Source organism: Cnephaeus nilssonii (genome assembly GCF_951640355.1).
Source record: "Cnephaeus nilssonii genome assembly, chromosome: 10".
In the NCBI taxonomy this organism is placed as follows: Eukaryota; Metazoa; Chordata; class Mammalia; order Chiroptera; family Vespertilionidae; genus Cnephaeus; species Cnephaeus nilssonii.
The window spans coordinates 36114617-36128944 of NC_137081.1; the positions used below are offsets into that span (position 1 = coordinate 36114617).

The 14328-nt window shown below is 60.0% G+C and overlaps 1 protein-coding gene across 4 annotated transcripts in view; it reads left to right on the top strand.

The window, feature by feature from the left end:
* Positions 1-1526: 1526 nt before the first annotated feature.
* Positions 1527-14328, top strand: part of SNED1 (sushi, nidogen and EGF like domains 1) — a 56827-nt gene continuing 44025 nt past the window's right edge. For all 4 annotated transcript variants that reach the window (XM_079782860.1, XM_079782861.1, XM_079782862.1 and 1 more), the window contains exons 1-2: positions 1527-2063; positions 13333-13620. In XM_079782860.1, the coding sequence (XP_079638986.1) occupies positions 1851-2063; positions 13333-13620 (501 nt within the window). In that variant the 5' untranslated portion in view covers positions 1527-1850. The remainder of the gene's footprint in view (positions 2064-13332; positions 13621-14328) is intronic.

Consider the following 14328-nt stretch of genomic DNA (forward strand, 5'->3'; position numbering starts at 1 on the left):
TGAGGCCTTGTGTTAACCCCCAGGCAGGGCTTCAGATCAGCCCAGGGTGAAGGCCGTGGCGTAAGCAGCTCTCTGAGTGGGCCTGGGCCTGAGCATCTCACAAAGCTGCCCGGGAGATTCCCAGGGGTGGTGGGGTTGGGAGCCCCTGTTCTGGTGTCCTAGGGTCTCCAGCCCTCCCACAGCTGCACCTCGTGGGACTAGGGCATTTACGGGGCCCTCACTCTCGGGGTGCTGCCAGTGTAGGACTGGCCTCCTCTGAAATTCTCGCCTGGCCCTGATTGCATCCTAACGGGATCTGTGTAAACCGGTGGCCTCAATTATCCACACACACAGAGACCCTCACACTAGTTCCTAAAAATCACATCAAATGTTCCTTGTTTTGACTGCAAAACAACATGCTCATTGAAGGTGTTTTGGAAAATACAGAAAAACAAAGTCACAGGTCATCAGGACCTGGTGACTGTTCTCTCTGCTTATCTTTGGCGGGGGTGGGGGTGGGGGTGGGGGGGGAACACCTGTCTTCAGGGGCCCGGGTCTTGGCTGGAGTCACCAACATCAGGACTCTGAGAGCAGAGAGAATGGGGGAGGAACTGAGGCACCCAGAGTCGGGTCTTGCCCTGGGCCTGGGGACCCAGAGGTGAACAGATGCCCCCTGAGGGACAAATGCGCAGTGATGTCCCAGGTCAGCAGTCCCAGAGGTGGAAGAAGGGCTGGGGTGACCACAGGCTGGGGACAGAGAATCTGAATTGTGGGCTCTTGAGGTCTTACTCCCACCCAGGGGCCCAGGGACAACAAACCACTTGCAGAGGCCCCCACTGACCAGCCTTCCCCCCACAAACGACTGCTTTAGGCTGCTTCACATAGGAGTCGCCAAAATTCTCCTGCTGCCTGCACCGGGCAGGAAACCTCTGGAGCAGAAACACTTTGTTTAATATCCTGAGGTCTCCCAGGCCAGGGGTCATTCCCACATTAAACCAGATAGGAAGCCTCGCCCCTGCACAGGAATCCAGTGCCCCCAGGCTCAAGGCTAGAGAGGTTTGGGGGGCAATATAGGGCTGGCCTCTGGCCTGTTCTAGAAGGGTTCATCCGGGCACTGCTCAGCCAGTGTGGCCCCCCCACTATCGACACTCTGGCAGCGGGGTGACCGGGTTCCCTGGCCGGGCAGCAATCTGAAAGAGCACGCGGAAAACCTGCCCCCCAAGTTAAGGTCTGTCCCAAAACTGCTCCATGCACAACACTGCGGCCTCACGGAGGAGGATGGTCCCCATCGCAAGGCGTGCGCCCACGAAGCCCTCACTCCCCAACACCCGGCCAGAGGGATACGGGAACGTGGGGGCCGCGGGGGCCGTGGGCTGGGCCTCCAAGCAGCGGAGGACCACTAAGTGCCCCAAGCCCTGGGTCAGGGGCTGGGTGCACGCCCCCGCGCTTTCTGCCGTTCTGGCGCTTTAAGAGTCGCCCTATTTGCATGGCCCCGCCCATGCCGGTGTGCGGCCCGGCTCCATATTTAAATAGCCGCCCAGGGGCGGGGCCCGCCCCGAACGCGGTCCCGCCCGGCGCCTTCCTTCGCGGAGCGGCCACCGGACCGTGGCCCGGCCGAGCTCGCGGGTGTAGGGCGCAGAGCTATCGACGGCGCGGCCGTGCTGCCCGAACGCCCGCTCGGCCCTGCGGGCCACTCCCGACAGCGGCCTCGCTCCAGGCGGTGGGGACCGCGAAGCCCCGCTCTGTCCCTCCCTGTCCCCATTCTGCCCCCGCTGTGCCCCGCTCCGTTCCGCTCCGTCCCCGCTCTGTCCCTAGCCGTCCCAGCTCTGCGCTGCTTTGTCCCGCCCTGTCCCCGCCGCCGACCACTGGCGATGCCGTGCGGTGCCGCCTGGGCGCTGCTCGTGGCTGTGGCCTTGGGGCTCGGGGCGCGCGGGGTGCGCGGCGCGGTGGCCCTGGCCGACTTCTACCCGTTCGGCGCGGAGCACGGCGACGCTGTCACCCCCAAGCAGGACGACGGCGGCTCGGGGCTGCGGCCGCTCTCCGTGCCCTTCCCGTTCTTCGGCGCCGAGCACTCCGGACTCTACGTGAGTACCCGAGCCCGCGGGGCGCCGGGGAGGGCGCTGTGCCCTGGCCGCTGCCCGCCGCCCCGACTCCCGCCGCCGCCGCCAGCAGCTTGGCACCACGGCGGCCAGAGGTGGAATGAGGACAGCGCTTCCTCCCTCGGCGGCCAAGGCCGGACAGCGGCCCGCAGGAGCAGCGGGCCGGGTGGGGGTGCGAGCTGCAGCCCCACCACCTTGGCGACCGGCGCCTGCCCCGCCCCTGCCCCCGCCTGACCACCTGGATCTTGGGCAGCGTGCACTGAGGGTCTGCCGGTGCCTGGTCCCAGCTTGGTGGGGGGAGTCCTGGCCCGGTCCTGACTCTTTCACAGACAGCAGACCAATTCTGTCTCCACCGCTCCCAGGGCGGGACCCTGGCCACTGAGGGAAGGAAACGCTGTGCCTGTCACTGCATCGTGCACTTTCTGTGGGAGGGCCACAGTGCACTGGCACTGACTTCCCCAGATCGCCTGAATCTGGGCTAGAAAGGGGCAGGGCAGCCTGATGCACTGTCACCTCCAACACCAATGCCCGGAACACAGCCTCTGCCATTCCCACCACCATCACCACCACCACCTCCCATTCCCCCATCAGCCCACCATCAGCATCACCCCCTGCACTGCCATCTCCCCCGTCAGCATTGTCACCTGCTCCGTCATCCCCACCACCTCCATCACCACCTCCATCACCACCTCCATCACCATCCACAGCTTTGGCACTGCTGTCATTCTCACCCGCCACTGTTCATGTGGCCTCTGCCACCCCCTTACCATCATCGGCTCCCTCTACCACTTGGCCACCCCACAGCTGGGCAGCTGCCTTTCCCAAGCCCGTGCAGAAAGACCTCCTCACATGGGGGGCCGCATTTGCTGATGTGACTGTGGTGGCAGGAGCCAGCCATTGCTCTGTCGATGCACCCGCTGGAAGTCCCTCTGGTCCAGGATTTGGACCGTGCGTCAGGACTGACTTCAGAAATGTGGAAGGAGCAGGGCAGAGCTGTGCTCAGGGTCTTTGGGAGCCGAGGAGCCCCATACATCTTAGCAATAGGAAAACTCGTGTTGGCACCATCTTACACAACACTGCATCAACATGGCCCTTAGGAATTGGCCAGGCTCAACTTTCCCACCCACAGTCACAGGTGAAAACACTATGAAAACAGTCAACCCTCTGACCAGCCCCACTGAAAACATCGACCCTTGCCAAAACAACGGGAGAGAGGGCTCTGAAGTGGACAGATCCACTAGCAAAACAAATGGTTTCATCAGAAACCAACATTCTGACTGCTAACAAAACATAGATCTTCATAAGAGCTTTTTCCTGAAACAGAGATATTATTTGAAAAACACTTGCCTATGTGGACATAGTGAGCCCCTTCACCTTCTCTTCCCTCTGTAGGAAAGAATGGAATTCTTGAGGGGGCAATGCCCAGAGCACCTTGCCTGAAATAACGACGGGTTCTGTGTCAGGGAGGGAACGGACCGGCGGGCGTGGAGGCCTTAGAATCACAGCCAAAGGAGGGAAGGGATGGTATTTGTTCTGAAGCAAGTGGGTCCGACCAGCTGCCCCCCACACCCACTCAGGTCCAGAAGACACTTTCCTGCATGTCCCTGGATCCAACCATTATCCATCAGAGAACACTTGGATCAACCCTGAGCCCAGTCCCCTGTGACCAGTCGAGTGAGAACCCGGTCCACGCCCCCCTGTCCCTCCCCCCTGCCCTCTGTCCCCTCAGTCCCCAGCCTATTGTTTGGCAAAGAGCATGCTTGTTGAGTGGCTGGAGGGATGGATGGATGGGTTGATGGATGGATGGGTGCCTCAGCCCTCTGACAGGGCCCACTCGTCACACGGCATGAAGTCAGCAGAGACGCTGCTTGGAGATCAATGCTTTCTGAGTCTCCATGGAATCAGAACACAGGCTACACCCTAGTAAGGATTCAGTCCTGTGATACTTGGGGCCCCCCTTTCCAGAAGGCACCCAGCATTAGGCTTCTTCTCACGTCATAGCAGCTGCATGTGCTAAGTTGTGAGGCTCTGAAAATCATGGAGAGTCATTCTATTGCTAAGGTCCTACGCCAGGCAGTGCTGCTAGGGGGTTGGAACTGCAGCAACCTGCTGAGGGACATGGTGTGTGAGTATAGATGGCAGCTGTGCCATGGCCTACGGGACTGGCCTAGGTGGAGCGTCCACTCAGGGTGGCATGGGAAGTGAGAGGCAGCGATTCTGCAGAAGTCCCAGGTGCAGCCCCCTCCCCCCCGCCGGGTTGGGTTATGGAGATGCAAAGGAAGATCTCGATTTATTTGTCACCAGGAACTGCAACTAGTGGCTTCAGGTAGCACATCACCACTCGGCTTCTGTTCCCTCATTGGGTGAAGGGTTTGCCAAGTGGGCAACACCTGTGAAGGTGCCCCACCTGTGAAGGGCCCACAAGTATGTTACAAGGTTGCAGAGGCCAGGAAGGGGGTGCAGGGTCTGACAGTCGTGTTTCCAAGACTGAGCTGTTGGAATGGTAGACAAGGTGTGCCCCTTAGGGTCCCTTCTCCCTGTCACCCCGGGGTCTCCTCCAACCCCTGCTGGCCTCTCACCCATGCTGCTCTGACCCCTCTGACCCTCCTTGTCTTTTGGAACACTTTGGAGCCAGTCCCAGCATGCAGAGCTGAGTGGGAGCTGAGGTGGACAGTGTGCCCGTGGAGCCCAGAGGGAAGGCGTGGTATTAACAATGAATGACCGCGGCAGGCTGCATGCCCACCCTGAACATGCCGTCCCCACCCTGCCTTCCCCAGGTCAGGGCCACCATGGCTAGTCATTTCTTCCCAAAACCTCAGTTTCCTCTCTTTGCAGTAGAATGCCCCCATCTGAGTATGCCCGTGACACATGTCCAACCATCACTGTCACAGCTGTTCTGGCCACCAGCTCCAAGCCATCTACAAAAACTGCTCTGACCCACAGGGATAGCCTGGTGAGATGCAGGCAGGCCTGGCGGTAGAGTCCTGCTTCTTCTGAACCCACTGAGCAAGCCCGTGAGAGCCCAGCCGGCTCCAGAGTGGCCCAGGCGCTGCCCCTCTTCTTGCTGTGGGCGCCCTCATGGGCTTCCTTCCTGCTGTGCTGGGGGGGCGGGGAGGAGAGGGGGGGAAGCAGCAGAAGAAAGGAGATGCAGGGGTGGAATAGAGTAGGAGTCAGGGTCGAGCCGGCACTGGCCCCCCTGCCCAGACCTCCTCCCTGGCAGCCTGGCAGAGGACAGGTGGGATGGTCATCCTCTGTACAGAGGAGGAGACTCAGGCTAAGAAGGCAGATCCAGGGCCCCAGACTCCCATGTCCAAGTGCCTCCTTACCATTCCAGCCCAAACTAGCAGGACCCAGCCCGAAGTCCTGATTCCTCCAGCCCACTGCACAGGGCGTGCAGACAGCCCCCGGAGCCTCTTCAGGGCCTCCCTCCCTTCCTTGTCCCCACATTGTCAGCAGCTGGGCCTGGCAGCTCCGCCTTAGAAACACATTCACTTCCCAGCACCTGCAGTCAAGTCCCTGGGCCAGGCCACCGTCCCCACTCACTGGCCCCCAGCTGCTGGCCCTGCCCCTCGAGCCTGTTTACAGGGCGGCCAAGGAGGCATTGCCAAATGGGCCTCTCCCCTGCCTCTATTTCCTGCCCTTACCTTCCCCTGGTCTTTAGGCTGGATGGTCTGATCCTGTGCACCTCACTGGGCAGCAAGCCTGGCCAGCTGGGAATGACTCGGGTGTCCCCACTCCTTATCTCTTGGGGACTCTGTGAAGCCAAGACTTCTTAGCTAGAAGTGACCAGCTTGCCAGACTGTCTTCCCAGACAACTCGCATGGAAACCTGGTGTGTTCACTCCCCTTGGACTTCTTCACTAATGCATTCATCCATGTAGCATCCTGAAGTCCTGCCTGAGGCCAGGCTGAGCCTAGGGGGCAAGATGTGGTGGCAGCAGCGTGTCACTCTGAGAGCTGAAGTCGCTGTTTCCTGCTTTGTCCCTGCGCTGTCCCAGCTCCCAGGAGAGTGCTGACTCCTGGCGGCCTCAGTCAGCGCTAGTCATCCATCTTCTGACACTGGATGGCACAGCGTGATCCTGCACCCACACTCCCTGGTTTGTTTCAAGCACCGATAGGGTTCTACAACACAAACTTGCCCTTTCATACAAGTTTCTGTTGCACATATGTGAGCATTTTCCCATGCCTTGAGTGTGTAAGAGCATGCTGTTTGGTGACAGTATGATATTTCCTCCAGTTGCTGCACCATGTCGTTTTAAGCAATGAGTTGTTGACTGTGGGTGGCTTCAGTATCTCCCATGAACTAATGTCGCCGGTGCATGACCCCTTGTGTGTCCTTATGCAAGTCTCCCGCTCTCTCCTTCCTTACCGAGTGGGTCAGAGGGAATGTGCTTCTCACAGCGCCTCCCTGCTGCCCGTCACCCAGAGGGCATCCTCATCTGCACCCTTCTCTCCTGGGTGAAGGAGTCACCTCATCTGACCTGGGTCAACCTGGAGGCCACCACTCACTCAGCTCCTGCATGGTCCAGGACTAGGCACCTGGCCAGAGCAGATCCCAGTGTGGGACTCCGCAGGGTCACCTGGGAGCAGGAGAGAAATGCAGAGGCCTGGACCCTCCCCAGCATGCAAGGGCCCCAGAATCAGCCTTTAATCGGGTTCCTGGTGCCTGTCCAGGGCCCCACCTGAGGAGCGCTGCTCCTCCTGAGGGCACCCACCGGCCTGCCATCCTGCTCATGGTGCCCCGGGCACTCCTAGCCCTGCAAGCTCAAGTCTCCACTGCCTCCCATGTACTGGCGCAGGGCTGGCGGGGACGAGCTGCCCCCCAAGGGCCCAGGCCACAGGTGCTCCTTGTGGCCCCTGGCTTCCAGGCCATCCTTGTGGTCAGACTGATGATAGGGGTGGGGGCAGCGAGCAGGCCCAAGGACAGAAGAAGCTGGAAGAGTTGGCTCCCAGGGATGTTTCCCCCATGGGTCTGTGAGCAGGCGGCCGGGTGGGGCTGCCCCACTGGTTTTACCCCCCCACCTCCCCACAGGGGTCCCACCTCAGTGGGGCAAGTGATTTGTTAACCACCAGCTGAAGCACCGCTTCCCACACTGAGCTGCAGGGAGGCCAGGGTGGGAGGAGGGAGAACAGGACAGAGTCCAGGCATGGGTCCCGACCCCAAACCCTGCACACAGCAGGCAGCCAGGGCCCACTGTCCTCCAGTCAGTCAGGGCCCACTGTCCTCCAGTCAGTCAGGGCTTGTCCAGAGCCAGACACCACCCTTGGCACTTGAACACATTCTACCACCTGCATTAGCCTGAGGGGGCATCAGGCATAGGCCACCTTGGACGCTTGCTGGGGATGGGGCCTGGGATGGGGCTGAGTCCCAGCGGAGCAGTCACTGTCCCAAGAAGTGAGAGGCCTAGGTGTGTGTGGGGAGCAGGGGCGTATCAGGCCCACAGTGGGGGGTTGTGTCTGGGCTCAGGCTGGTGATGGGTGTAGAAGGCGGGTATGGGGCCCTGGTGATGAGGGCCTGCTGCCCACAGGCGAGCATGTCCAGGGGCCTCTGTGGAGTTGGGCTCTGGCCGTAGAGGGGCCCCTGGATGAGGTGTATCAGAGGTGAGGCAAAAAGGTGGCTTTGCCAGGGAGGGGGAGGCACGAGCTGGCTAGGTGTACATGGGAAAGGGAAGAGAGGGGGGACAGCAGGAGGATATGGAAGGGACAGGTGTTGGAGGGGTTCAAAGGGCTGGGCTCAGAGAAGGCAGTGCCATGAGGCCCTGCAGGGGACCAGGGTGTGGCCACAGGGAGTCCCTGGACAGCAGACAGCAGGAAGTGCAGCCCAGGGCCCACAGCCCAGCAGGGCTTGGCCTGGAAGGGAAGGAAGGGCTGGTCCCCCAACACCAGCTTCTCTTTCCCACCCTTGGGAATTCCTCCTTCACCCCTCACCCCCACCACAACCCTGCAGCCATCTGGGCACTGGCTGCACTCAGATACCCCTCCCGCAGGAAGTTGGCCCTGGCTGTCCCTGGTGGTAATGCCCTCCCCTCACAATCTTCCTGCAGCCCCAAGTGCTGTTCCCCCAGGACATGGGTGCCAGCCAGGAGCCAGCCTTCCTCCTCCCGGGGCTGGGTGGACACCAGGCTCGGGGCTCCAGGGCTCAGACTGACCTTGCCCATGGGCCCCAGGAGCCCTGCCCACTCACTGCCCTTCAAGCAGGACTCCGGCCCCAACTGTGCTTGTGGGAGGAACCCTGATTACCCAGAGAGCTGCCAGGAAATAAAAGACATGCCTACATTTTTCAAAACAAGCTTATAAAAGGCCTCAGGGGCTTTATTGTTTTATTTTTGGCAGAGAAGTCAAAGCAGGAACCAAGGCCCGCCCTCTTGGCTCTGATGTTTGCAGAGCTGGGGTCTGTGGCCGCACACGCGGGGTCCCTGGCTCCCCTCCAGGCTGCCCTCTCAGAGCAGCCCCTCCCCCCAGCGAGGTGGCACCAGAGAGCCCTCGTGCTCTCCCGCACAGGGGACCAGCCAGCCCCACTCACACGCTTTTGGCTGGAAGTCTCTCCAAGAGACTCTCCAGGACACTTCCGCTCTTTCCTGCTTCTATCCAAGTCGGAAATGCCACCAGCACAGTCTCTCTGTGCTTCTTCCCGAGCCAGCCAGGGCCAGCCGTGTCCTGCAGGAAAGGCCTGAGTCCCCACAGGCCAGTCCCCTCCTGACCACACATGTCCCCGCCCCCCAGGTGAAGCATGGGCCTTTTCCATGCCCCAAGGGCCACCTGGAGTTCACAGCCATTGGGCTTCCTGTAGCATGTGGCCTCAGGGCTTCTCCCAGCTGACAAGCCACTCCCCTCCCAAGATTCTCAGTCTCTTCAGAGGGGACAGGAACAACCCCTCCTTGACCACAGGCCTCCTGCACCCGCCTGGGCAAAGAGGAGGCGCTTGCCAGCTGCTCACCCTGCACTCAGCTCCCTCCTCTCAGGCCATCTTTGTGCTGTCCCATCCTGGGCTGTGACACCCAATGGCACCTTGTTTTTCTCAGCAGCAAGTGCTTGGACACCAGAGAGGTGGCCCCTGCTGGAAAGGACAGCAATACCAGCACTAACCCCAGGGCCAGGGCCTGAGGGCCCGCAGGGAGGGCTGGGAAGGCTGCAGTGGGGGCAGAGCAGAAGGCCCTATACACGGCACCACACATTCCCCCTTTCTGCTCCTGGGTCTCCTTGCAACTCTGCAAGTGTCCACTGAGCTGGGCTAGGCTGCCTTCAGGCCCACGTGGCCCCTGGTGTGGGGCAGCACCCGGGCCCTGGCTCCCAGTAACAGCCAGGCCACAGCCAGTCTCTGAGAAGAGCCTGCTGGTGGCCCCCGGTGTAGGTGAAGGGTGGGACTAAACACACCTCTCATCTGGGGTATGCACCCGTCCACAGGATGCGGCCGGCAGGGGTTCTGGCCTCACCCTTTCTCCTTGTTTCCATGTCTGTGCTGTGTGTTTTACTAAGTACTATTGAAAGTAGAAAAATAATAATAATAAAATTGATATTTTGTAGGAAGTAGCCTTTGCCAGGCAGCTCGCTTCCCTGGGCCCACCTCACCCAGACCTTGCCCACTCCCCACCCACACAGGATGCTCAGGGTTCCCATCTGGACAGAGGACATCCAAGGAGGATCCTGTCCAGGTGACAGGCCTGCCAGCAGCCTGCTTGCCCAGTGCCTGGCCCCGCTGCCTGCTCCGCTGTGGTCCTGGCCCTGCCCTGCTCTGGCAGGGGAACAGGGCCGGCTTGTTCTGCCTCCTTCCTGGACCCCCGGGCTCTGGGCCCACACCCCGTGGGGAGGCACACAGGAGAGAAATGAGGCCAAGTGCTGGTGGGCAGGCTGGAGCGGCCCCTGCACACACCACACACACCTGAGAGTTGGACTTGCACTTCAAAGGCAGGAAGGAAACCTGGTCCGTCTGTGGGAGCGGGGCCAGGAGCGGGGGATGCAGGAGGGGCAATGTGGCAGGTCCCACCCCAGCAGGTGGCCCATGGCGCCTGTGGCAGCAGCCCAGTCCCAGGACCCGCCCTGGGAATAGCAGGCCAGTGTCTGTGGGAGACAAGCCCAGTGTGTGTTGGTGGCTTCGCCTCAATAGCACACAGTCCTTCCCTCCTGCCCAGCTGCCATTTCTGGCATGAGGCGTCCCAGAGGCAGGGGCAACCTAGGATAGGATGCGCCTCCAGCAGCTCAGTCCGCGTCAGTCCCATCAGAGGGACCCAGACTGTTTCATCAGCAGCTGCAGTCTGTTCCCTCATCAGGCCTCGAAGTGGGCGTCTTTGGTGAGGCTTGCTGGGCTCTTCCCGTGGCAGTCCCGCAGGCAGACGGGTCCGCCAGGCTTTTTCCAGCAGAGGGCCAGGCAGTGGACATCTTCGGCCTGTAGCCATACGGGTTCTGACTGGCTGCTCTGCTCTGAGCCCCACAGATAACGAGTGGGCGTGGCTGTACCAGTAAGCCTGGATTTGCAAAACCAGGGGTCCCCATCGGACAGCCACGGTATGGCCTGTGAGCTAGGGATGTTGTTTATATATTTAAAGGGCTGTAAAAACAAAAACAAAAAGAAGGGAGAGGAATGCACAACAGAGACTGTATGTGGTCCACAGGCCAAAGAGGGTCCTTGTCTGGCCCTTCAGAGAACAGCCTGCTTACCCTGAGGAGGCCATTTGCAACAGCCCAAGGTCAGTAAAAATCTGGCTTGTCTGCTCCCAAAGAGCCCCCTGCATGGCCAGGGTGACCACTTCCAATTCTGCCCACAGCGCTGACTGGCCCTTCCGAGAGCTCCCCATGTCGGGGCCGCACTGGGAGGCTGCCGCCACCCAGGGGACCCTCTGTGGCTGGAGGGCCCAGGAAACCAGCGGCGTCACTGGTCACTGGAGTGGGAGAAAAGGCTTCCCGGGGCAGCCCCGCTGTTTCACAAAAACCGAGGTGACTCTGGCCACTGAGCCGTTTCCATGAGGCCTCCCACCCTGGGCCCTTCCCTTGTTAGGGTCAAGTTCCAGTCAACTCACCCCAAATGAGGGGCCAGCGAGTCACAAGGCCCCCACGGGGCACACTCAGCTTCGACAGGCTCTCACCCTGGGCCCCATCAGCGTCCCCATTTTAAACAGGGTGTGGCTGCGTCCTGCTTCAGCTCCAGCTGTGACCGACCTGCTCCTCTGGGAATCTCGGAGTTTCTGCAAAGGGCCTGGGCTGGGGCTCTGTGGTGGCCTCTTATCCCAATGGCTGCGCCGTGTTCCCTTCTCTGTGAACCCTTCACACTGCTATTTCCTGTTTCTTTGATGAAAGCCACCCTGATGGGTGTGAGGTGGTACCGCTCTGTGTGACTCTCTTTTCCTGATGACCCAGCATGTGCTGATGGGCCATTCGTGGATCTTCTTTGGAGAAAGGTCTGTTTCAGGTCCTTTGCCCATTTTTAAATCAGGTTGTTTTGGGCTTTTTTGTTGAAGGAGTTTTCTATATATCCCTTATTAGATATGTGATTTGCAGATGTTTTCTCCCATCTAGTGGGTTGCTAATCCTGCCTTTTGATGCACAAAAGGTTTTTAATTTCGAGGGACGGCAGTTTGGTTTGGTTTGTTGCCTGTGCCTTTGGTGTCACCTGCAGGAAATCACTGCCGAGTCCAACGCTGTGAAGCCTTTATCCTGTGTTTTCTTCTGAGTTTTAAATTTTGAGCCCTGACCTTTAGGTCTTTGATCCACTGGAACTAATTTTTGGCTGTGGCATTAGGTAAGGGTCTCACTTCATTGTTTTGCCTGTGAATCTCCTGTTTTCCCCAGCACCGTTTGTTGAAAGTCATTTGACCACACGAACAAGGGGTTATTTCTGTTCTGGCCCCTGGGCCTCTCTGCCTGTCTGTACATAGTAAATGTAGTTATTTTATTGTCAGATGACTCTGGTATCTGGTGTTGCTCATGTTTCCACTTGCTCCTGTTGGTGGCGTCCTGCTTCCTTGTGCGCCCATTATCTCCGACTGTGTCCTGGGTTTTGCATTTGAAGCATCATTCATGGGAGTGACTTGAGCCTCAGGTGAGACCATCTTCCTCCAGAAAGGGTGTTTCTCTGCTTCTGCCTGGCAGGAAACACCTTAATCCAAGTCACAGGCGTGATGGGAGGGGGTAAGTCTGCACAAGACTCTTCCCTCAGGTTCACCTGAACTGTGTGGGCAGCTGTGGGGTCCCAGCTTAGTGTGGGGTTCCCTAGGCTCCCTGCCTTGAGCCAGCTCTGAGCTCTGACATCTATCCCTCTCCCTCCGTGAGGCCACTCAAATCGCAGGTCTGCTTTGTAGCTGTGGCTTCTATGTCCGCGGACGTAGTCTCTCAGGGAAAGGGCTCTGAGTGCCAGGGCCCCTCCAGGCTCCTGGTCCTCCACGTGGAATCCAGACCCTCACTCGCTTGTTTGCTCGTTGGTGCCTTTGAGAAGTGTAGTTATCGGCCTTTTTTGCTGGTCTGGGCAACAGAGCCTCCCTCACCTAAGGGGGGTTCCTAAAGGTCTTTTCTAAAAGCACAGTTCTGACCACAGTCTTCCCAGGAGTGAGTCAGGACAGCCTCGAGCCCAGCTCTGTGATGGCTAACTCATTCACCCTGCCCAGCACCCTGCGAGGCCAGCAGCAGCGTTAGCCCCGCCTCCGAGGTAAAAATCCAGAGCGCAGAGCCCCGGCTGCACCTCATGGGTGCATAGCCAGCGCGTGGCAGGGTCAGGGCTGTCCAGCTGCAAAGATGCTGCTCCCCTTCCTCTGCTCAGGAGCTTCTAGGGCTCCCCCTTCCCAGAGTCCTGAGCACAGAAGCCACCTGGTCATTAGGCCCTTGCAGCCTCCCCCTGGCAATGCTGGCCCCTGTGCACCCCGCCTCTGCTCTGTGGCACTCCTGCCCTCACCTGATCCTTCCAGACCAGAGGCTGGGACCCTGTCCTACCCTCCGAAGGCCCTTGGCTGGAATGGGATCCAGAAGCTGGGGCTGCTGAGCAGACCTGAGTGCCCCACATGTCAAAGACCAGGGCCCACACTGGGGCTCCCTGACCCCAGGAGCAGCAGCCCAGGGCTGGGTACCCTGCAGGGCATCTGGGACACGACCTGTCCAGGAGGAAACTGATCAGGCTGAGGGGTCCCCTGTGTGGGACCAGGAACTGCCAGGCCATCCTGGGATGCTCTTCCCAAGCCCGGCTCACCTCGCAGGGTGCCTGGTGGGGGAGGCTCACCCGCCTGCCCACCCACAGCCCCCATCAGTCCCTCTCTGGCTTTCTGCCCTGACAGGTGAACAACAATGGGATCATCTCCTTCCTGAAGGAGGTTTCTCAGTTCACCCCCGTGGCCTTTCCCATCGCCAAGGACCGCTGTGTGGTGGCGGCCTTCTGGGCAGACGTGGACAACCGGCGTGCAGGGGATGTGTACTACCGGGAGGCCACCGACCCAGCCGTGCTGCGCAGAGCCACGGAGGATGTCAGACGCTCCTTCCCCGAGCTCCCGGACTTCTCTGCCACCTGGGTGTTCATCGCCACCTGGTACCGCGTGACCTTCTTCGGAGGCAGCTCCTCCTCCCCCGTGAGTGTCTGTCCTGGGGAAGCGGGAGGCACAGCTGGGCCCCGGCCTCCCTCCAGGGCACCCACTTTGCTGAGGGGGTGTCAGCTTTAGTTGCCGGCCCATGCCTGAGAGGAAAAACTGGGTTCAGACACGGGAGTCACTCATGAAGGTCAGAGCCTGACAAGGCCCGGGAGAGTAGCTCACACGCCGGGGAGAAGAGAAGGGTGATGTGTTAGCGGGTTTTCCACGGGGAATGCTTCTGTCCTCAAAGGACCAGACAGGAAGTTATCACGTCCCGTACTTCATCCTTGACTGTGCCAAACCACAAATGTGAGCTCAGGAGTAAGTGAGCACTCTGCCCAGCATGGTAGTGCTGGTGGGCGGGTCCCCCTGGGTGGGTCCCCCCCAGTGAGGCCAGCGCTGGCCCTCCTGGGGGTCACACCATGCACGAGAGGAGGCACTGGGAGCAGAGAGGTTCTCTGAGCTGTTGGTTCACGCATTTAACCCACATTTCTGTAGGGGCACCTCTTGGGGGGCAGGCCCTGGACAGAGCAGACAGGACACGGCTCTCTCCGGGGTGTCACAAACGACCATGTGATAAAGGTGCCAGGTGCCCTGAAGTGGCCAGCATGGCTGTGCCAGCCGGAGGGTGGGTCTTAGCGACGTGGGGATTTGGGGTGGAGGACCAGGATGGCTCAGAGCAGCCACTGGGGGGATGTGACAGGACCC